At 45.8% G+C, this 20753-nt stretch overlaps 5 protein-coding genes across 5 annotated transcripts; 4 read left to right on the forward strand and 1 right to left on the reverse strand.

The window, feature by feature from the left end:
• Positions 1-40: 40 nt before the first annotated feature.
• N7471_010294 (uncharacterized protein) lies at positions 41-1174 on the forward strand (the record flags this gene model as incomplete). The annotated part of the gene is made up of 4 exons (XM_057283013.1): positions 41-158; positions 221-772; positions 821-1105; positions 1134-1174. 4 exons carry the CDS (start codon positions 41-43, stop codon positions 1172-1174), a joined length of 996 nt encoding a protein of 331 aa, XP_057131992.1.
• A 1834-nt stretch (positions 1175-3008) lies between these two features.
• Positions 3009-3509, forward strand: N7471_010295 (uncharacterized protein; the record flags this gene model as incomplete). The annotated part of the gene is made up of 1 exon (XM_057283014.1): positions 3009-3509. One exon carries the CDS (start codon positions 3009-3011, stop codon positions 3507-3509), a length of 501 nt encoding a protein of 166 aa, XP_057131993.1.
• Positions 3510-4975: 1466 nt separating this feature from the next.
• Positions 4976-5821, reverse strand: N7471_010296 (uncharacterized protein; the record flags this gene model as incomplete). Its single annotated transcript, XM_057283015.1, has 1 exon — positions 4976-5821. The coding sequence occupies one exon, from the start codon at positions 5819-5821 to the stop codon at positions 4976-4978; it is 846 nt and encodes a 281-aa protein (XP_057131994.1).
• Positions 5822-10996: 5175 nt separating this feature from the next.
• N7471_010297 (uncharacterized protein) lies at positions 10997-11563 on the forward strand (the record flags this gene model as incomplete). Its single annotated transcript, XM_057283016.1, has 2 exons — positions 10997-11014; positions 11066-11563. 2 exons carry the CDS (start codon positions 10997-10999, stop codon positions 11561-11563), a joined length of 516 nt encoding a protein of 171 aa, XP_057131995.1.
• A 4271-nt stretch (positions 11564-15834) lies between these two features.
• N7471_010298 (uncharacterized protein) lies at positions 15835-16777 on the forward strand (the record flags this gene model as incomplete). Its single annotated transcript, XM_057283017.1, has 2 exons — positions 15835-16587; positions 16637-16777. 2 exons carry the CDS (start codon positions 15835-15837, stop codon positions 16775-16777), a joined length of 894 nt encoding a protein of 297 aa, XP_057131996.1.
• Between the last annotated feature and the right edge of the window lie 3976 nt (positions 16778-20753).

Below are 20753 nucleotides of genomic sequence, written 5' to 3' on the forward strand. Positions count from 1 at the left end.
AGCCCCTCAAGCTGGCACAAATGATACTTGCAGAGAATCAATGTTCTTTCAGCTATGCATTGGATTTGCTGCTGAGCGCATCGAACAGGAAAGCAAGTGTCTTCGCAGAAACGTAAAAGACTGTCTTTCCAAGCTGAACAGACAAAATGCAGTTTCCGGTGTGTCCGTCCCTTTCACCTATCAATATAGATCCTCTTGTAATTTGTTAATCGATTCAAAGGTTCGCGGTTGATTAAATGGCTGCAAACAGCTATTGGCTTCGATGATCACTTCAGACTTTGCAAATTCGCGCACGACGACCGCCATTCCGATCATATGAATGAGATTTTGAGCAGGGGTTTGGAAGATGAGAGACGGTCAGGCCCTACCAGCAGGCGCTCATCTTTTATCCTCGTACGACATTACATCGGCCGGCTTGCACACCATATACGGGCTATTAAAGAGCTGCTTCGGGATACCCAGGACCTGAGTCACCTCCTTGATAACTACGCTGTCTGTAAGATTTATGCACCATCCGCTGTACCTCCACCCATTCGCGACTCGCATACCAACCTTCGGGGAATTCTGAACCGAATGTTCAAGAACAATGATAGTGAAAGAAAAATGCTCGACGGTGGTCTTCTCCACTTGGAAAAGGTGGTCGGGATCTTTAAAGATTTTCTGCGTCCATATGATGGCTCCTTGCTCGATGTCCATGCAGAGGTCCAAGTGTTGGAGTACTTCTACAAGATGCAAAAGTCATTCGCGGGTGACGATCGTTTCATCGCTTGTAGTAAGCCAGCTTGCCTCTGCTGCGAAATGTACTTGAAATATCATCCAGCCCGTGTGATGGTGTCTTCTTCTCACCGCAAAATTTGGACGAAGTGGAGTCCCCCACATGTGCAACAATTTGACAACGAAAATCCTGCCGCCAGGCAACAAAAGGATATCTTGATTAAGATGACCCAAGACCTTCGCGAGCAAGTGATTACCCATGTTTTGCAACGCTTACCACCAAACCGTTGGCATCCAGATTCAATCACAAACATCACGAATATCCAGCAATTTGGCATCAGCTCTGACTCGCTCGAGGTATCCGGTGCAGAAAGTCCCGAGACTCCCCCAAGTACGTATTCACGAATTCATCAAAGCAGGTCCAACAGTCCTCCCGACACAGACCTTTCGGATAATTTAGATGCAGAAACGGAATTTGATGAAGATTCTGGCTCGGAAAATGGGGGAGTCCTCTTTTTGACAGCACTTGAAGGAGCTCAAATACGTGCTGAACCTTATTCTATACATCTCGAGGAACACGTATTTAAATCAGCGAGAAGCAATTTAATAGCATGAATGAATTGAATCTACACCATGTATTCATTTAAAGGCTTCTAACTTTTTTCCCGAGGACAGCTGCCAGAAGGCGCTAGGTGCCAAAACGACATCTTCCTCCGTGTCCCTTGACACCTCCCTATTATTGGCTGTCACTCGCCACCCTATCCGGTTGTGGATGTACGTTGGTGGGTCCCCGTCGTAGACTCTCCCATCTTCCCACTCACACAACTGGAGAAATTTGAGGTCAGGTGAGGCTGGTTCACTCGTCGGGTCGAAGCTATTCTCAACTGCTCTCAACGAGGAAGGGCTCAGGTCCGATAGCACTGCGTAGGGGCTACCAGAATAGCCAGACGTTGGGACGTAATCCGAGTGATGTTCCCATGGTTCGTAGCCCGTAAACTGCGTTGCATCATCGAGGCGAAGTTGGTTCATCTCTCACATTGATCACGATCCTTGTAAAAAACGTTAGCTGGGAGTACCAGGTTAGGATTGAGGCTGGTAACGAATGGAAAGTGCACTAGATAGCAAAATTCATGGAGGTAGACGAAAACATCTTTCCCTACCAGGTTTAGTTCCTCCATGCGGGCTATTGCACTATGACTGGCAAGCGAAAACGGTGGTTTGCTGCATGTGGAAGGAATGGGTGGAAAGAGGCAAAACGTGGCTGACGGGAGAGGGGAAGCTAGCTGGCGATCTACCAAGCAATTCCAAGTGGTTCTATCTAATATACGGTACTGTGACAATGACTTATTGCTGGCCATAAAATCATTACGATGACAGTTTTGCTAGAATTCCGAGGCGGTAGCCTAACCCAGCCTAGCGCGCGTCGGAATTAGTTTCTTCGAATCAAGAAGGAAGAGTTTGGAGGTATAGCTGATTTCGAAAAGTACTGTACTCGATCCTTCAAGAAGCTAGGTTGAATCTGGCAGTCTGAAAGCATCGGACATGGAGGATCCTCATGCCAACAAGGCAAACATCATTATAGTGTGTCAAAATACTGCGTGGGCCATGTATCAGGTGCACCAATCGAAACACAACGAGTCTACATTGTAAATTACGAGGCGCCCACCAAAGATGTATGGGCCTAACGAATGACTAATCTACAATCTGTTCTTGGCGTATTATTCCGGCACTGAGATATTCCGGTACCCGAAATACCACCGGCCTGTTCATTCCGACAAAAACCCTGCAGTAGCGCCCGACATCGGCTTCCATATCAGTCACATGGAAGGCCCCTTTCAGACCCTAATCATATGATCCTTACATCTGGATGTGGTTTAAGCCCGTACTTTTGATGGTATTTCTGCTTTGAACGGTAAAATACGAACGAACAAGAGCTGAAACATGATACGTCCATTTACCTTTGTCAACGAGTACTTGTTTTTGTTTCTGGCGAATCGTGTGCGTTTGGCAAGATACTCCGCCCTCATGACCTAAAATTTTAAGACCGACCGCTAGGACTGGTTCCAAGTCGATTCTGGCTCATTTGCCTTGCCTCTAGCATATTCAGGCTCTCCGGCGAGCATCTCATCAATAATATATATCATTTACTTTATATCTCTACCCATTTCTGATAAACAGAAGGCCGGTGTCTTAGCCTCGCTCCTAAAATATATGAATGACCACTCCAACCGCGCCTTATAATGGAGGAAAACGAAATTTCATCGAATTCTTCATACGATTCTGCAATGACACCAATGCATACCAGTCTATACGAATCCTACACTGAGCTCGCTTTACCACCGTATCCCGCACAGAAGATAGGACCACCTTATAAAGGAGCGACTTTCATCATTCGCGATCTTCAGAGAGGCTTCGTTATCGGACTTACGGATGGAAATTTGTGCTTGCTACCTGGAGAAAATGGAAATCTATTGGTCAATTGTGGTGACGGGCATGGCAATCACTGGCGCTGTGTGGAAAACAAGGACCGCTGGTTGGGCTTCAAGAATGCGGTTTCAGGGGAGTTTATCGGACATGACAATAACCGAAAAAACTGGCGTTTCATGGCCAAGGTAGAAGCCCACAATCAATGGGAATTTTTCTGTGTCCGCCATCATCCGAACGGCGGCTATGAGATGCTTGTGAAGCATTGGGATGGCTTTCGTGCTATGAAAGTAGGCGGCATTGATGACAGGGAGCTGATGGTTGCTGGTGAAGGAAAAGGCGGAACAGCATGGGAATTTTTGGAAGTTTAGATGGGGGTTGCGTGAAGTATAAAGCAAAACTCAGGAGATCATCTACATAGTGTTTATAGCTGTAGTCAACCTGGTATATGAGCCTAGCTGTTTAGAAGAGAAGTGGAGTTTTGCCGCTTAAGATGTTGCTTTGCTTGCACTATGTCTTGCCTTTGTGTGGACCTTTCGAGCTCCGGAGCTCTAGGCTTGAGTGTATATGCTCTTGGATCGCTCTTAGACTCTATCAAAGGGACGAATATGATTATGGGTGGATACAGAACGTTTTTAAATTACGTTTTTATGTGATTAGGGCTTGAAAGAGTCTCTCTGTCAATATTATGGAAGGTGAACCAGGACGGGACTATACTCTACTAGGATGTATACATCCCTTTTACCCCCATGGGATAGGTATGGGTCTGTAGGTGGATTTCGCTTCCGGTTGATAGATCGCTCTAGGCATCACTTGATCTCCTATCTATGGCTACGATTGTATTATTTCTGAGGGTCGGTGAGGAACGCTGCGCGGTCTAAAGGCTATCACAGCCACGTATATCTTTGTGCGTACAACTTGTCAGACCCTCCCTTTTCAAGATAATTAATTTAAGTCAACTGGTATAAGTTCCCTGCTTTGCGAATAGAATCACGACGATGAATGTAATCTCGAAGCTCTCCCAGACCTCCTTGATGTTTAGACCAAATCATTGAATGATTGCCTAAATCATCTCTGCCCTCGACTAACATTTGTATCGGTACCTCGTAGTATGAGTCGATCTCTAAGTATGAATCCTTGACAATCTCGGGATGAATCGTACGGCATCTCTATGATGCCATTCAACATTGGTTCGGAGTCGGAGTTGGATTGAATAGCCCTTATTTCGTGTTGGCGAGATAGGGACGTAGTCGCCGTCATCCTTCAACGTCGAGGTAATGCTGTTTATTTGAGTACCAGCTAAGTCCCGTCAATACTGCCGATTGAAACAAGGTATTCAATCAATAGTCAAGTTGCCAAAGTAGTCCAAGTAGCCCAAATCCGGTATGCTTGCCCATGTCTAATAGGCGTTTGGACCAATCAGCCTAGTATTTCGAAAATCAGTACGAAAGAAGAGGTTTGCACTACAGGATGTGGGTTATTGGGACGCCTGATGCAAGTGAACCTACTCTAATGACATGCTTTATTTGGCGCTGACGAGGGAACCGAAGTTTTCAAATAACAGTGTGGGGTGATGCCCATTTACAGTTTAGCCAATCCCTGATTCCTCCGACGCATGGGACATAGATCGCCAGAGCCGGATGTGAGGCAATTTGCATGCTTAGCCTTTATCGCTAATGCCCAATGTTGAGCTGGCAAGGTACCCTCTGGGTTTCATACCCTCGTCGGTCTATTGGACAGTACCGTCTAAAGAGCGATTCTCCCATTGCAAATTAAGTTGCGCAGACTGAAATCATACAATACGTTTTTCATTCAACCGCTATGTCACGTCGAAATGTTAAGCATGTCGCATAAAAGGGGCATTGCGAAGCGCTTCTGCCTGGACTTTCCAGATAGGTTCCGCTAATCTGAGAAATTGAGGGCCGAAACTATCTCGCATTGTTTCCACGAACGCATCATCGGACCTATACAGATTTGACCGGGCGAATGGAACTTCTTCAAATTCTCTGAAAGTCAGGTATTTCCAGAGACTTTTCCAATATTTCATGGATTCTCCGGCAGCATGGTGCTCCAAGTTCACTTTTTTTGCAACAAGATAAAAAGATGATTTGATAGCATGTGCCTTGGGGTGTTTATAAAGTTGAATATCAGAAAACTGATTGAAAGCGTGAAGTATGCATACTGTCTCCCAAGACTCGACACGGTGGAGAAGTAGGACAATGGAGCCCCCGGGCTTGAGACGATGCATTGCGAATACTAGCTGTGAGACCATCAAACGCTGAGCCTCACAGTTGCTGCGGTAATTTCCTCTGGGGTGATCTCTACCTACAGCTCCTCCGCAGATTGCTATATCGTATCGGTTGTAAAGGAACGGCTGACATAGTTCGAAAATGCTGGAATCAGGATGTGCCGTCGGAATGTCTTCCTGGCAAGCCATTTCCGTGGGATACATTGTGATGTCCGCATATATGATGTTTTGGCAAATATTCTTGGCCAATACTTCGTAGCCACCAGTTTTGGTTGGGAGGGTAACAGCATCGATAAGTGGTCTTGGAAGTTCCTTTGCGGCCGTCGCAGTAAACCCACCGGGCGCCATGCAGAGGTCAAGCATGCTAGAAGAAGGAGAGTCCAGTTTGAATATGCTTGTTTCCAATGCCATTCCTTTCCCCACCTGCTTCGTCATTTCGTAGAACGATGCTTTTCCTTTTCGATTCGGTTTACTCGCATTTTTTCTTCGGTTCTCGAAAAAGGTATCACCGCTTTTATCTGACCATCCCTGAATCTTAAGTTTAGACTTCGACTTGGAAACTAAGAAGTGTTGACGAACTCTTTGCTTCAAATCTCTCAAATCTCGATAAGTTGGATGGAAGGATAGGTAATCCATCCACAGCTGGGCTGATCCAGCCACGACCTCTTCAGCCATCGTCTCTTCGCGTTCGAATCGGATGAAGAGTGTTTCAAGGCACAATTCAATGATTCAAGACATTCGCATCAACACAAGAGAATTTTCGTGTAATTTAGGGCCTAAATAGGTATAATAGAGCAGCTGCGAGAGGAGGTGGGGGCCCAATATATGAAGCAGGTTTGGACCGACACACCATGCGTGTCTCATTTTGACTTGTAGCTTTACAAGTGGTTCTAGACAGTTTATAACCTATACAGCGATGGTACAATGATTATTTTGATCTAGTCATTGGTCAACGTAACCGGCATACCGTAAAAGATAAACAAAAGATACAGAGCGGGGCACACTCGTCTCAAATATCATGCATATCGCCGGAGTGGCAGCCCTATATCTTACAAATCCCAATCAAGAATAGAAAATACAAATTTTACTCCCTTTTAGGATATCACCTCCGTTACTTGGTTTCTGATGCGTCATGTATATGTAATAAATTGATAGACACACTAAAGCAGGCCATAGCCGCTGTGACGTGGTCAAATAGAACGTGGCCAGATAGAGTTCTGTACGAGAGAAAATTGGTACATGGAGATAGATAGTTGCTTACTCCTTCGATATTCAAGGGTGTTTATGTAGGCGGTGAACGAAAACCAATCATGAAGAAAGACGTGGTTGAACCAAATAAGACTTCTGCGTGGCTACCCAATCTATACTAATGTGCAATATTTGATTCATAGTGGTCAAACAAGTTCTTCATCGTCGTATTGCCTTGTTTTGCCTTAATATTTGCTCCAGACTTGGATGGGAGAGAAGGAAGGCAGTTCGTCATAACTCTCGTGCAATCTCGGCAGCATGAGGTATATATTTCCTCACCTCGGTTCATCAAGGTGCTCACCGGATATCACTCTATTATCCCGTCTTGAATAAATCTAGCACAGAGGTGTCATCTATGGGCTTCAATGAGCGTGGGGCCTATATGACTCATGCAATTTCTCCGATCTTCGGCACCGCCAACTCAAACAATATGGGTGAACATCGACAGCAGAAACTCTACACTTGAGAGCTTGCGCATCTAGATACACCGGCATTTCCGTCTGCAGGTCTTCAAGAAGTCATCGACGCGAATCAGACTCTATAGAGTACCTTGTGTCACGGTTACTAGAATGCCGAATGTCAGATTCCTGTTCGTGCTTCTTCTGGCGATTCTTTAGGTGGGCCTAGCGCAGTGACCAATGCAAACCATCATGATGCGGTGATAACGAGTAACTGGAAATCTAAAGAAGCTGAGATGCCTTCAGATGAACATATCACTCCTTCGCCATATGATGGATTGTACTACTGCCAAGACGAGAGTTGTCGACAGCAAAATGGCTATACTTTTAAATGTGAGCTACGGTAGGTTTGAAGTTCGACCCTAGCTTTATACAATTTTAACGAATTTCAAGAAACATATTCAGACACATACTCGACCTTTCAAATGTGCCAACTGCTCCTATGCGGCTGCCGAGAGAAGAGACGTTGGTCGGCATGTTAGAGTTGCCCATAAGGGACTGGCTGAGGTCCTCTGGGGAGTCATGAAGCCATTTACCTGCACCTTATGTGGCGAGGATTTCACACGAAAAGACAACGCTTTGAAGCACCATGAAGTCAAACATGAAGCATCTTAAAAGTTTTGTTAGGACATTTCGGAATATTGTATCATTGTCTGTTCTTTGATTTTGGTCGTCGTATAAATTAATTCGGCTTGTTGTTGTAGGAGGGCTCGCATTCGCCAAGCCCGATCATAGAGCCCTTACAGTATGGCGGCCGGGGCATCCTATTATATTGGCTCCCTCGATATAGAAAAGCTCATTCATTTTATGAATGGAAAATTTGGTTGTGCATGACGGTGGCTCTCGAACCATGGGAATTTAGAATAGCGTGAACAATCTTGTGGGGAATACCCATATAATTTGCCTTGCTAAATACTTAGCGCCGAGACCACGGAAGTCCTAGTTCTAGGCAGATAAAGGTTTCTCGTTATTTCTCAGGCCCGTTGATGGTTTAGTGCTGGTTTATACTGCCTCTAGAGGAGAGCCTCTCGCACTCGTGAATTCCTGCATACCGAACGGCATTTTCAATAATTAAGGTATATGTGCTCAGAGGAATTCACGCCGGAGGAATAGCACTTAACTCGTCTAGAAAAACCGGTGGAGAGCGAGAGTTAAGAGGCACTTGAAGAAGATGAAGCGTTGAAAGTAAATGAAGAAAATGCTGAGCCGATCTCCGACGAGGATGAGGGCAAAGAAAGTAAAGCAGCCGAGGGCAATGCTGAAGTCGAAGCGTCATACAAAGTAGAATTTAACCTGCATATGAATGCAGTCTCGTACCACATCTCGCATCATTAATATAACGAAAATAAGATACCATTGAATAGATAATCTTTCAGGCTCTACGACAGTTTCTTTATTACCTTCCTAGGTTCATTATTCGCCAACTTATCCACGTTTGAAATTCAATGGACATGGGTGGGCTTTCCTTCCCGATCCGTCAAAACCGGCACTTAAGGTTATTACTTAAGCTGCGCACGCTAACTAGTTAACTAAGCGCTTCAGTAAAACCGTCACATCCCCCACAAGCTCTCCCCATTTCTGCCTTTCACCTTTGAAAAAGACTTTGAAATTAGTTTACGCGTTACCCACATAGCACGAAAACACATCTAGTCAGCTTCTTTCCGATTCCGACAAACAGAGACACTCAAATACCCGTGACGCGCCTTCTACATACGTGACTTGGAAATTGACTTGCACCAGACACCATCGGCTGTCGCGGAAAAGAGCAACGGTGCCGATCGCCAGCCCCAGACGACGTATACTTTCAAACAATACACATCTGGCAAAATCGTCGGAAGTGCAGGTCCTATGAGTGAATCAGTGGTCTACTGTGATTACAAGAGTGGTCAACCATTTTTTGTCAACGGTGATATGAATAAAAATATGTTCTTGACTGAGAGAATATGCTTAATGGACAATAAAAATCCACGCAGCTGTTTTTATCTTGCTTTGGTCTATTTAAAGATAGCCTGCAGATCTGCAGCTATGTAACAGAATAAGGAAATTAAATCCAAGGTCCTCGCCAACGTTTTGAACTACATATGCAAGTGCTACGTTAGGCGCATGGTTCTGAAGGCAGACCCATTGTATAGTTGCAGACTCATTTCGTCAAAATCGTTTGTCAGAAAGCATTGCATTGAGAGGTAGTACATGCTGAGATACGCATAAACAGGGGCTCAGTGAAATATAGGAATCAAGAGCGCCGTAAAATAGCTACTGATAACTCTCTCCAAATTTCAATCTCACGCAGGAGTAAACGCTTTTCAATCTCCTCTCTTTTCTTGCCTTCGATAGTACCAAGACGTAGTGCCTCCAGAAGCTCTTTAAAAGGGATTTTCTCTCCATGGTTTCCGCGCAATATTTGATAGAGAACTTCTCGCATATCTTCAATGGTCAGTCCGGGTAAGGGTGATGGGCTTTTGAAGCACTAACCAGAATACGTCAGTTCCCTCAAATATGTGTTTTGGATCCCAACCATGGCCTCTGGGCTCAAAGCTCCCATCCATCGATGCAAAATATCTTTACATGCGTCCGGGTCCAACCCTTCGAAGGCAGATCTATAGAAGTTCTCCAGGCGAGCTGCGTCGCAACGCTCGAGATTTGACAGTATGCTTCCCAGGGCTGGATCGTTCTCAGCCACAGATTGATCAATCAATGAGAAGTTAGGCGCATTAGGAAAGACGTCTTTGCAATAGGTAGAAAACAGCGGGCTCCTAGTTGAGAGAGACCCTCGCGCAGTATTGCCCTGCATAGGGAGAGTGCTGAATCGAAGGGGCACATAACCGTTGGGCTCATTATACTTCTGTCTCCTATACAATCTCGTATATCAGCAATCAAGCACGGGAATAACATTTGCCTCTCTTCAAGCTCTGGGGCACAGCTTGCCTTGACATCGGCCTTTCCATCCCTAGGAATGAATTCTGCATACTGCCAAATGTTGCTTCCTGGCCGTGGAACCCAATGGTGCGATTGACCAGGGCATATTTATTAAAATCCTGGAAACTATTTTCTTCTGCGTGAGGCAAGGCTGGCTGTGATTTACCGGGGTTGGCCTGCGAGTACTGAACAGAGAAATTCTCGGCCATACCCTCGTCTTTTTGCAAATTAGCACAATTTATTACCTCGTGGATTGGCTTTAAGGACACTGGACACCAGGCAGTGGTGAATTACCTGTTTCGAAGGGGTGATTATTGATACTCCCACTGAGCGGATATGAATGGGGACTTGGCACCGGGGTGCTGGAAGGTTGGAAATGCACATGTGGAGGCCAGTGGCCATCGTTGTTTGCCATGGCCCAAAGAATCGAAGTTGAGATGTTTCGGGGGCAGACTGAATGAAGAGAGTCGGTCTTACCAGGCCGGAGATCAAGGACGCAGCGCGGATGGGCGGGGGTTATATACGTTCTGAAGGGTAATGATCCTCCCTCCTTACATATGAGAGCCTTTCACACTTCGCCGTGTTGGGCGGGGAAACTTGTGATGCATGCCATCGCCCTGACTGGCTGGCGAGTTCTGGGGCACGTATTGATTTGGAATTCTCATGCGAGTATTTGGGAAGAATCCACAAAAAGGCCAGGGGCGCTGTTACAAGGATGTTTACACAAGGGATGGGTAGGATTGGCTGCTAAGAAACTTCGCTGTAGCGACTATGGAGCATAAGTAGGGCACGTCCGTCTCGATACAAGCGCAGTCAAAAAATGAAAATTACCATTTAATCGAAAGGTATTGTAATATTGACATCCGTGCGCCGAGGCATATTACTCCCACTCCAAAACCTGGAATATACAAAGAGAGATCCTCATGCAAGTTGCTTGCCCCTTCGATTGTGCATACACCTGTCCTCCCCCTCTGCATTTATCATAGAAATGGACGGCATCAACATGGTAAGGGCAATTGTGTTCGCTTCTTTTTCCATACTAAGATTGATTTTACAGATTCCCGAAGCCGACCTCAAGATATCAGCCCGAATATCATTAACAGCTTTGCAAATTTGGTGGCTGGGTACCCCAGACCTCGAAGGCGCAGTTGAACGGCAACACACACTCGATCCTGGGATTGCATCACTAGTGCTGGCCTGTCAACGTCTCAGGAAGAATGGATACAGAAAGGAACGGACCCCTCTAACCCTGAACAGCATTTTAAATCGACATGTGCAAGACATGGTGGAAGATCTCACCGAAGACTCGCTCAAATTATTTGCCCTTCTCACCTGTCACTTCAACGAAGATTTTGGAGTGCCTCTCCCCCGTCAGCTTCTTCGATTCTTCGATACCCCCTGGAAGCTTCTCGGCGATGTTTGCATTGGCATCCACCCCAGATACACGACAATGGTCAAATCGGAGTCAATAAAGAGCTTTAAGAGAAGGTTTATCAACCTACTAGGGCTTGTGGAATATTATGTGGTTAAGGGAAAATGGGTTTTGTGTGTTTAAACCGTCGGATTGTGCTGTCATCGTTGCAACAATCCATCAGGAGCTAGCTACTCTACTCAACGGATAGCTTTTGCTACCAGATTGAATGAACCAGCCTGAATGCTGCTCTACGTTTGCCGCACAACAAATCACACTATTACCCCAATAATGGCATTCTCCTTCTCCATTACGTCGCCTGATCCGAGTTTTGACACATGTGTTGAAATAACTGTTGATGCCCATCTAATGCACAGTTCAATGCCCCGTAAGAGCCCATCCGCAGTATTTCGAGTTGCAGCTGACATTCGTAGGCCTGCACTTGTCGCATCCGCCAGGATCCATGAATTCTCCACTCGAGGCCGCTCAAGTTCAATATCCCTCATCGGTCAGCTACGACGAAAATCTAGCTGTACAGCGATACATCTGTCACCGAGAGCAAACTCAGTTAGCGGCTTACTGTCTAGGGCTGGGTCCACGGTCCCAGATTCCCTCTCTCTCTCAATCATCACCTAGAACGTTAGTCGATGCGTGAGTTCAGTCATATCAGATGCCGATGATGTTATCTAACGAAACGGCAGGGGTTACTCTTTGTCCGGAGATTTTCGCACGCCGACTCTGTTGATAGATAGCGCGGCATACTATTCGCAATCAGCGTGTAACCCCGGGTCCAAGCACCAAGCTTCAACCAGGCCGTTGGAAGCACAAACCTCTACACAGACCACAAACGGTTACTCATCCTTGAACTCCACGTCCCCTGCCTCACATGTCTTTCCTGTGCTCTCTCACGATCCCAAGGGAAATATTGCCACCCAATTTTCTTCAAAGACAGTTGCGCATCCCTACCACCACCACGATATTGATTTCAACCGCCAACCCTCCCGTGACCTGACCCCTTCAGAGAAGCCGAATGCTGAGCCCCGCATTACCAGTGCACAGGTCCAATGCTGGGATCATGGGTGTAATGGCAAGCGTTTCTCAACTTTGAGCAACCTTTTCCGTCATGAACGTGAAAGAATAGGCCTAGGCGCCAATGCAGTGTGCACTTCTTGTGGGACAAAGTTTAGTCGCACGACAGCGCTTAGAGCTCATATAAAAAATAGGGTTTGCTCAGAGTTTCAAGGAGAATCAAGAGTGGGGTAGAGAAACGAGTTTGAAAAAGCTCTTACTTCCAACGATCGGCTGGAGTTTTGAAGTCATGCAACATTATACAAATGTGGTTATTACGAATACTTGATCCTGAGGCTGGCTACTTGCCCTATTAAATCAGTATGTGCTCTGAATGCAAGCTCTACACACAGCGCAGAGGATGTAATTGCCGCTCCTGATCCATCAAGGCGGTTAGTTGGTACTTTCTTAGTTTTCTTATAATCGGGTCGTCGAACGCGGCCACCAGGCGGTGTCCGGGTTCCCGGGCGCAATGATAACCCGGGCGCAATGATAACTTTTCCAACCTGTCCATCTAATTCATTGAATTTAAATAACATCCCCAGTAGTATCAACATAATAAAGATTATCTATCCATTCTGGGGCCATTTCTGTATCGAAATCCTCCTGAATTTCACCTGTATCCTCAATGTCGCCGTCCTCAATTGCTTTTAAAATAGCGGCGTCCCGCCATGCTTTCTTCGACCGGTTGAACATTTGTAGTCTTTCTCGGTCGGCACGGTCGGAAATATGCTTTTTACAGTCCTTAACTAGGCGAGGGCCTAGTTCCGGAAGCCTGCGCTTTGTTCTAGCAGTATTCGACTGCCTTTTCCGCCGAAGAATCCGCACATTGTCCTCCGCGAATTGAGCACCAACCTCGGCAAGAGCGAGCCCACCCGCCAAAATCCGAGAAAGACTATCTCGCACCTTCGGAGAAATTGTAGTATCATTTTGGATATGTTTTATGACCTTAGTGCTCGCTTTTCTTAGCTTTTGCACGGTCGCCGGCAGTGAATTTGGTAGTGAACTTGAAGGTGGTGGTGGTGTAGTTCCGGAAGCAATATCATGAATGATAAAACCAGGCATATTAGGAAGACCATCGTCAACTAAGCCTAATTTCTCAAGGCCTTTGTCCGAATTAATTGGCCAAATACCAGTTTCTCGGAAGCCATGTCGAATAGTGCGCTTCGTTAATGATTTTGTCCGTATATCGTGGATCCCGGCGAAGAATTCAGCCTTATGCTTCGGATCACCACCCCAGAAGACAGCATTATTATTCGACTGTTTATAATAATGCTTTAAGACTTGAAAGGGCGTATCATCAAGAGGTTGGCAACCGTGTGTCGTATGTGGAATAAAACAATAAGGAATGATTCGTTTTTGCCAGCAAAATTCAATGAAGTCATAGGTTAAATGTGAACTATGATTATCCATTAAAAGAAGACGATATTCCCCTTTTTTAACACGGAACGACGTAAATTCATCGAAGATCTGAAGCCATGCGAAACTAACGATCTCGTCAGTCCAACCATTTGGGGTTGGAACGATCGTATAATTATCTGGTAGATTGGTTTCGATAAACCAGCTTTCCATATGATATTGGCCCTTCACTAAGAACCATGGCGGCATAACCCAACCATCCGCAGAGACACATTCAATACCGGTAAGCGATTCGGCTTGCCCACCGGTAGAATTCGATGAATTGCCCCGGGCTGAGACAACCTTTTCAGTCTTTCCTTCGCCAATTCTAAACCCAGTTTCATCGAAATTGTATAGGTTTTTCTCGGTGATTCCATAGGTTTTAATCGTAATTTGTAGGCGATCGTACCATGTGACAAGAAAGCCTGGTATAACAGCTTCATATCTTGCCCTTTCCATAGGTTTTTGCTTAATATTTTGAAAGCGCGGTGGTAAACGAGCGATGAAATCGTAAGCCCAGTTTTTTCCTAGGGTTCGGGAAGGATCATGACGCTGGATAATTTGCAAGGCAGCACCCTGAATTCGCGCTGCTGATGGCGGAGAAAAGGCCTGATCTAAGGTATCAATCCATAGAATTAAGGCCTTTTCTTGCTCAGGTTCTAGAGCTTTATTGCCTGGGGTTTGGGCCGCTCGAGATTTCCGACCCTGAACTCGCCCTCTGAAGGTTTGGTATGGAATGCTAAATTCCCGCGCGATCGACGCGATTTTGGGCTTCTTAGCAGCATGGTATGCTTCTAAAGCCTTGATAATGCGGTCTTCTAATTCTTGAGACATAATATGAAGATCTGGGGTAATGGTGAATTAATGAAGATGGCTAGGTTGAAAAAAGTATCATTGCGCCCGGGTTATCATTGCGCCCGGGAACCCGGACACCGCCTGGTGGCCGCGTTCGACGACCCGATTATGGGTTTGTTAATAGGTGTGGGCTCACCTACACCGGGAAAGGGTGTAGGTGAGTGCTTAGTCACAATTAGTACCGTAATCCTTCGTGCAAACCGACCAAACAAAGGGATATTTCTAGCAATCTGGCAAGATCCTTCTTTCGTTCTCTCGTGTCTTGGTCTATTCGTCACGTGCAACCTTCGCCGTCACTCGTTTGCATTCAAAAGAAGGCTGCAATGACCCTATAGACAATTAATCCTGGTAGGCAACTTGTTTCTTTATAGCTATGGATTCTGTTATGTAATTTTAAAGCCCTTTACTCGCTCGGGTGAGAAGGAGGAAATTTGCTGACCTGACTTTGTGAGCGCGCGGTTCGCTGGCGGCTACATAGCATCTGTCATTGGCCACTGGTCATGCCAGGAACGACTGATTACTTTTGGTGCGGGGCGGATGCCCCTCTTATGCAATCCGTGCTCCTTTCCCGGCCCACTTCCATCAACTCCTTCACATGGATCACTCTTACAACATGGTGCTGATACGCCCTTACCCTTATTACACATTTGTAAGACACTTCATTCGATGATCTCTCTCGCATATAATTAGCCACCGCAGCCACTTACGCATTACTCTTGCGACTCTCTCTCTCTCTCTCTGTGCGTGTGTGTGACGCCTCAAACATCTATTTGAACAATATGGCGGGATCCGAGGTAAGCCTTTCTTTTTCTTTGTTTTCCTTTTGTGGTAAGGCTGAAAGATCATCCAACTAGATGCTCGCAGGACTGGCCGGGCTTCCATCGGAAGTTATACTCAATATTGCATCTTTCTGCCCATACAGCACTGTTCTATCTCTGGAGAGAACATGTAGGGCTTTCCAGGGCTTAGTCAATGATTTAAGCTTGTTACGGCAAATAGTGGAGACTGTCTACCATAGCTGCCGATTCAGTAACGCAGGCATATGGTCAAGTGTCCATCTAGATCTGCGGCATGCTAAATCCGTCTGCATAGCAATGGAGATGGCTCTTACATCCGAAGGAAAATCTGCAGTGGCCATTGAGACGTTCTTAAGGTCAAGGGTTATCTTAGCTATCCACTCGCACCCTCTAACTGGCGCTGTTGATCTAAATGCCCTGCAGTTTTGTCTGCATGTGGCTCGATATTATAAGGTAGACGATGTTATTCCAGATATCGCATTTTGCCTGATTGCAGCCACTTTGGAAAGAGGAATATCCGAGAATCACTTTTGCGAATTGAAGGGTGTTACCCCTAGCGAGACAGATAGTATGGTGGTGATCGCCTTTCTGGTTGTGAGTCTGCACAGAGACTCACTGAAAGAAATTAAGGAAACACTGCTGCGGCCCCGACTGTCCCTCATCCCGTTCGAGGCGTTGCTGGGTGAATTACCATCTTTCCTGATGGGATTAGATGGAACGAAATCCTTCACCTGGCGTCTTCAGTCCTCGATTACGCCTTCATTTCTAGATTGTGAGTGGGTCGGTGTCTATCTTCGAGACTGGGATACCCTCTACAAACTCAGTTCGGTACAATTAGTAAAAAGGAGTGGCGAAACCCCTTTACAAGTCTGTGCAACGATCAATCAACAGCCCTGGGAAATCGAAAGCGAAAATTATGTGATGACGCCATTCGGGATTGTGGTATTCTGGCAACGGGGGGCATCGTGGCTTTGGAAGAAGGAATGGTGCGATGGCAACTTTGCATTCGCAAGACCTCTACCTAATCATGGACATGAGCCTGACTTTATTGTACGCCTACCCACCCTCCGTTAAGTACTTACAATGCTAACTGTCATAGTCCTGCTCTATAAAGTTGACACTTGGACAAGATTTCTGGGCTCTTGTCAATACCAACGGAGATCTAGAATTCCACAAGGACCACTTCAACTTGGAGGATGCGCATGCCATGACAGTTTTGGATGAGACGTACTCTACTTAGCCCAGTACATAGTAATATGCTATAGGCGAGACTTTTTGTCAGACCGCCAAATCTTCATTTTGATGGAAGAGATGTTGCGTAAGAGAAAATAACGTAGTGGTAGCCGTGGACGAGCTTTCCATATTATCATATTTCGCCTTGCTACTTATGTACAAGCAATGTCTGTAACACTTTGTATATGAAATAATACCTATAGTGGAGGAGCTGGAGCTTTCAGGGATGAAGATTGGATGCCATCTCTATTGTTGTGGAGCTATTAGCTCGCTCGTTGATTGCCGGTCAGATGGGTACAGTATGTGTGAACAAGCTGATCAATGTGCCGGTCATCCTGCAAGTGCTCGGTCAAATATAATGCGTGCGTACGTACTGGCCCCTTGCTGCCGAGTGCTCTTTTTGGACCAACCTTTTGCGACAAGGGCTCTTCTAATGCTAGAGATTGTGATTAGGGTGCGGCATTCGACCTAGAGGAAAACAGCCATCTCATCGTGATAATATAAACCTGGCTTTCCAGACAGGTGATCGCAGAGGTCCTCGATCATCAGTGGTGTTACAGTCTGTTTCCGTCCGATTCAAGTTGGGGGTGCATGCACGCTTCCAAATTGTCGCAAGGTTGTGCGAATATTTATAATTGTAGCTTGGCCACATTCTGCTTCTTCGGCCACTTGAGATGTCGTAAGTGAATTGCTCTCTATCATATCGCGGATGAGATGCAGCTTGGATGGCGAAAGTCTTGGGGCCATTTTGTGAGTTCTAGCGTGGCATTCAAGGGAGATAAATGGGTGAAGAGGCCTCCGGCTTGGGGTGGACCGCATAATTACCATTGTATGGCATTTCGACTAAAATACACAGGACAGTGTCCCACCAGCGTTATGTGCCCTGAAACGAACGAAGTGAGAGAAAGGGATTCTCCGCCCGCGGGAATACCCCTGTTTCCAAAAACTTGATTTTTTGGGCTGTTGTTAGCCAAATTCTGGCTTCTAATTCGCTATTCTGTTCCACTGCTCGCCTCTGATTCGCTACTTTCTCTTTTCTTCTCATTCCACGCCCTCTTCTGATTGCTGTTCGAGCAATGTTCAGTTCGGTTTAGCGTTGGCGGTTTTCATCCTTAACCATTGGCTCTTTCTACTATAACCCTAACAACTGACTCTCCAACCCTGGTATCCGTGCCCTGTGCTTCCTATTCATTCGTTATATCTAGACCTCTGCATAGCCCACAAAGCCCATAGCCCAACCCAACCCAACCCACAAATGGGCTGGGCTTTGGGCCCTGCCTTCGGGCCCATTGGTGGGCTATGGGCCCAAGGTGAAAGCCCACCAGGGTTATTTCGGCCCATAATGGGCCCCAAACAATGCAAACATTCCAATTTATCGCAGCTGCATAAGTAATGCATTTTTCCCTGGTTATTTTAGGTATTCAAATTACCATTTAAGCTGTACATGAACCATCTTATAAGCTTATAAATTAAGTCATGGGACTGATTGATAAGATATCAAGTAAGATGCTAGGTGATTGAATAGTATATTTACATCCTAATCATGATATACATACTAATAACGCTCATACATATCATCCTCAACTCGCAACCTCTTCCTCCCTGATGTACGCTGCTGAGTATGAATACTCGGTAATTGCGGTGCAGCAGTAGCAGCAGCATCATCATCATCTCCGTCAAGACTGTCGCTATCAACATCTATCAAATCCCCAGATATATCATCCTGCTCTTCAGTATCACTAATCTCATCAATATCGACATCATGTGGCGTCTCATCCTTCTCTTCTACTAATACATCGGTCTCATTAGTAGTAAAAAACTTTCTAAATTCCTCCGATTCATGTACCTCAAGGTCAAACCTTGATGTACAGAGATAGAGCATCAGCTCTTCGATGGTATGCGGCTTTAAGGAGCCGCGGCGATAATGACAGACGTCGCGTGCAGTATTAAACAGACGCTCTACTCCAGCACCTGTTGCTGGGATTGCGAGAACATCCCTTGCAAGTGCAGCGACGGCCGGAAAACGGGATTCATTCTCTCTCCAGAATGCGAGTGGCTCGGAATCAGTTACATCTATATTAAAATTAGTATCTAGTAAATCATTTGATCAGAAGGATTGGGATTGAACATACTACCGTCAAGATACTGCGTCATTTCATCAACAACTGGCTTTGACTTGGTGTTGGATTTCTGGCTTCGAACAAGATTGTGAAGAACTGATCTTGTTGTCGATGTAGAAGACTCTTGTAGACCCTGAGTACTAGCAAGACGTTGCTGGATCGGAACAAGTGCATCTTGGAATGCTGCTCGATACTGATCCCGTAGTTCTTTTGAGTCGGACCAGTCATCAGAAAGAAAGAATTGAAATCTACTATCTGGCGATAGCATTGTGCAAACTGCATAGATATGCCCTCGCATTTGATCAGTCTCTTTGTAGTAATCGCGTAGCTTTGACCAACTAGCATCGAGAGAGGTAAGCATCTGCTGTTTTCATGTAACACGCTTTCGTTCCAATTGTCTCTTTGATCGTTCAATATGCTCGAATAGCAGATTATAGATCTGAAAGACAAGATGTGATGTTACATCTCGTGTCTTTGAGAGGGCAAGTCTATAATCAAAGAATGGCTTTGTAATACAAAGAAGATAGTCAATCTGGCGCCATTGATCATCATCAAGGGCGAAGTCTTTCTCGTTGAACTGATCACAAAACTGCATGATAAAGATACGGAGTCTCTTAGCTCGCCGGAGCATAAGGAATGTTGAATTCCACCGAGTCTTCACATCCTGGACAAGCATAAGCCCTTGCCCTTCAGGTTGAAGTGCAATGAATGAATCCCGGCGCTGAGGACTAGCGCGGATGTAAACAGCAAGTGCTCGTATTCTTTTCAAAGTATGCGAGATATCCCTTTTTTTTGTATTCGCTCTCACGAGGGTACCTTGTTGCTCAGTCCATTTGGTCTCCGTAGTCTCATTCTGAGGGACTGCTTTTAGACGGTCAAGTAGCTGGTTCAAGCTCAATTGGATCACATGTGCAAGACAGGGGATGCGGATAATGTTGGTGTTCTTGGTATTGATTGAAGATTGTTGTAGCAAAGATTGCTGTAGGGCATCAACCAGAGCCTTATTATTCGACGCATTATCGGTGGTCAATCCAAAGATCCGGTCCCGAATTTCATGCTCAGTGACCGTTTCTAGGAGGATAGCACTTAGGTTCACACCGGAATGTGTTCCATAGAGGGGTTTGAAACCAAGCAGCACCTCACGATAGACCCAGTCAGCATCGATAAAATAGCCAGTGATAGCCATAAATGCCTGCCCAAATGGAGAAGTCCAACAATCTAATGCAACTGAGATCCTCGCGTGCTTTGGTAGTAGCCCAAGTATATTCTGTTGCCGTTCTTTGACACTAAGAGACAGCCGACGTTGAACTGTAGTAGCGCAGGGTATGGTCAATGGGCCTGGGGCTAACTGTGATTGTGCAATTAAGCGACGGAAGGATGGGCTTTCGACAAGTCGGAACGGGAGTCGGTTTATAGTAATAAACTGCAGGAGTTGATCGTTCCAGGCCTCTTGCGAGAAAGGTGCTTCGGCTGTATAACCCTAATTAACCCTTGTTAGTAAGTAATATTAAAGGATAGGCATTTACATACTGATTGAACAAATCCCCTTATTATACCCTTTTGCTTCTGCATCATTGCAGCATTTCGGCACCCTTTAGTTTCTAGATGACGAGTGATAGTCGTTGTGCCATGACGGCTAACCTTTCTACTAGCACCATTGGTATTGGCACTAGTTTCTTGCTTAATGCCATATGGATGCTCAAGGATAAGACCGCAACGCTTGCACATCACCTTTGGGCTCCCCGAAACCGAATGCGCTACTTGTTCAAACTGTTTCCAGGTCTCCGAAGCGGAACCATGCTGGGAGTCCCATGGAAGCGTCTTGTTGTTGGATCCATAGTCGGTCTGTAACCACCAATCGAC

The sequence above is a fragment of the Penicillium samsonianum genome (assembly GCF_028829775.1).
Source record: "Penicillium samsonianum strain IBT 33392 chromosome Unknown utg000006l_segment0_segment0, whole genome shotgun sequence".
In the NCBI taxonomy this organism is placed as follows: Eukaryota; Fungi; Ascomycota; class Eurotiomycetes; order Eurotiales; family Aspergillaceae; genus Penicillium; species Penicillium samsonianum.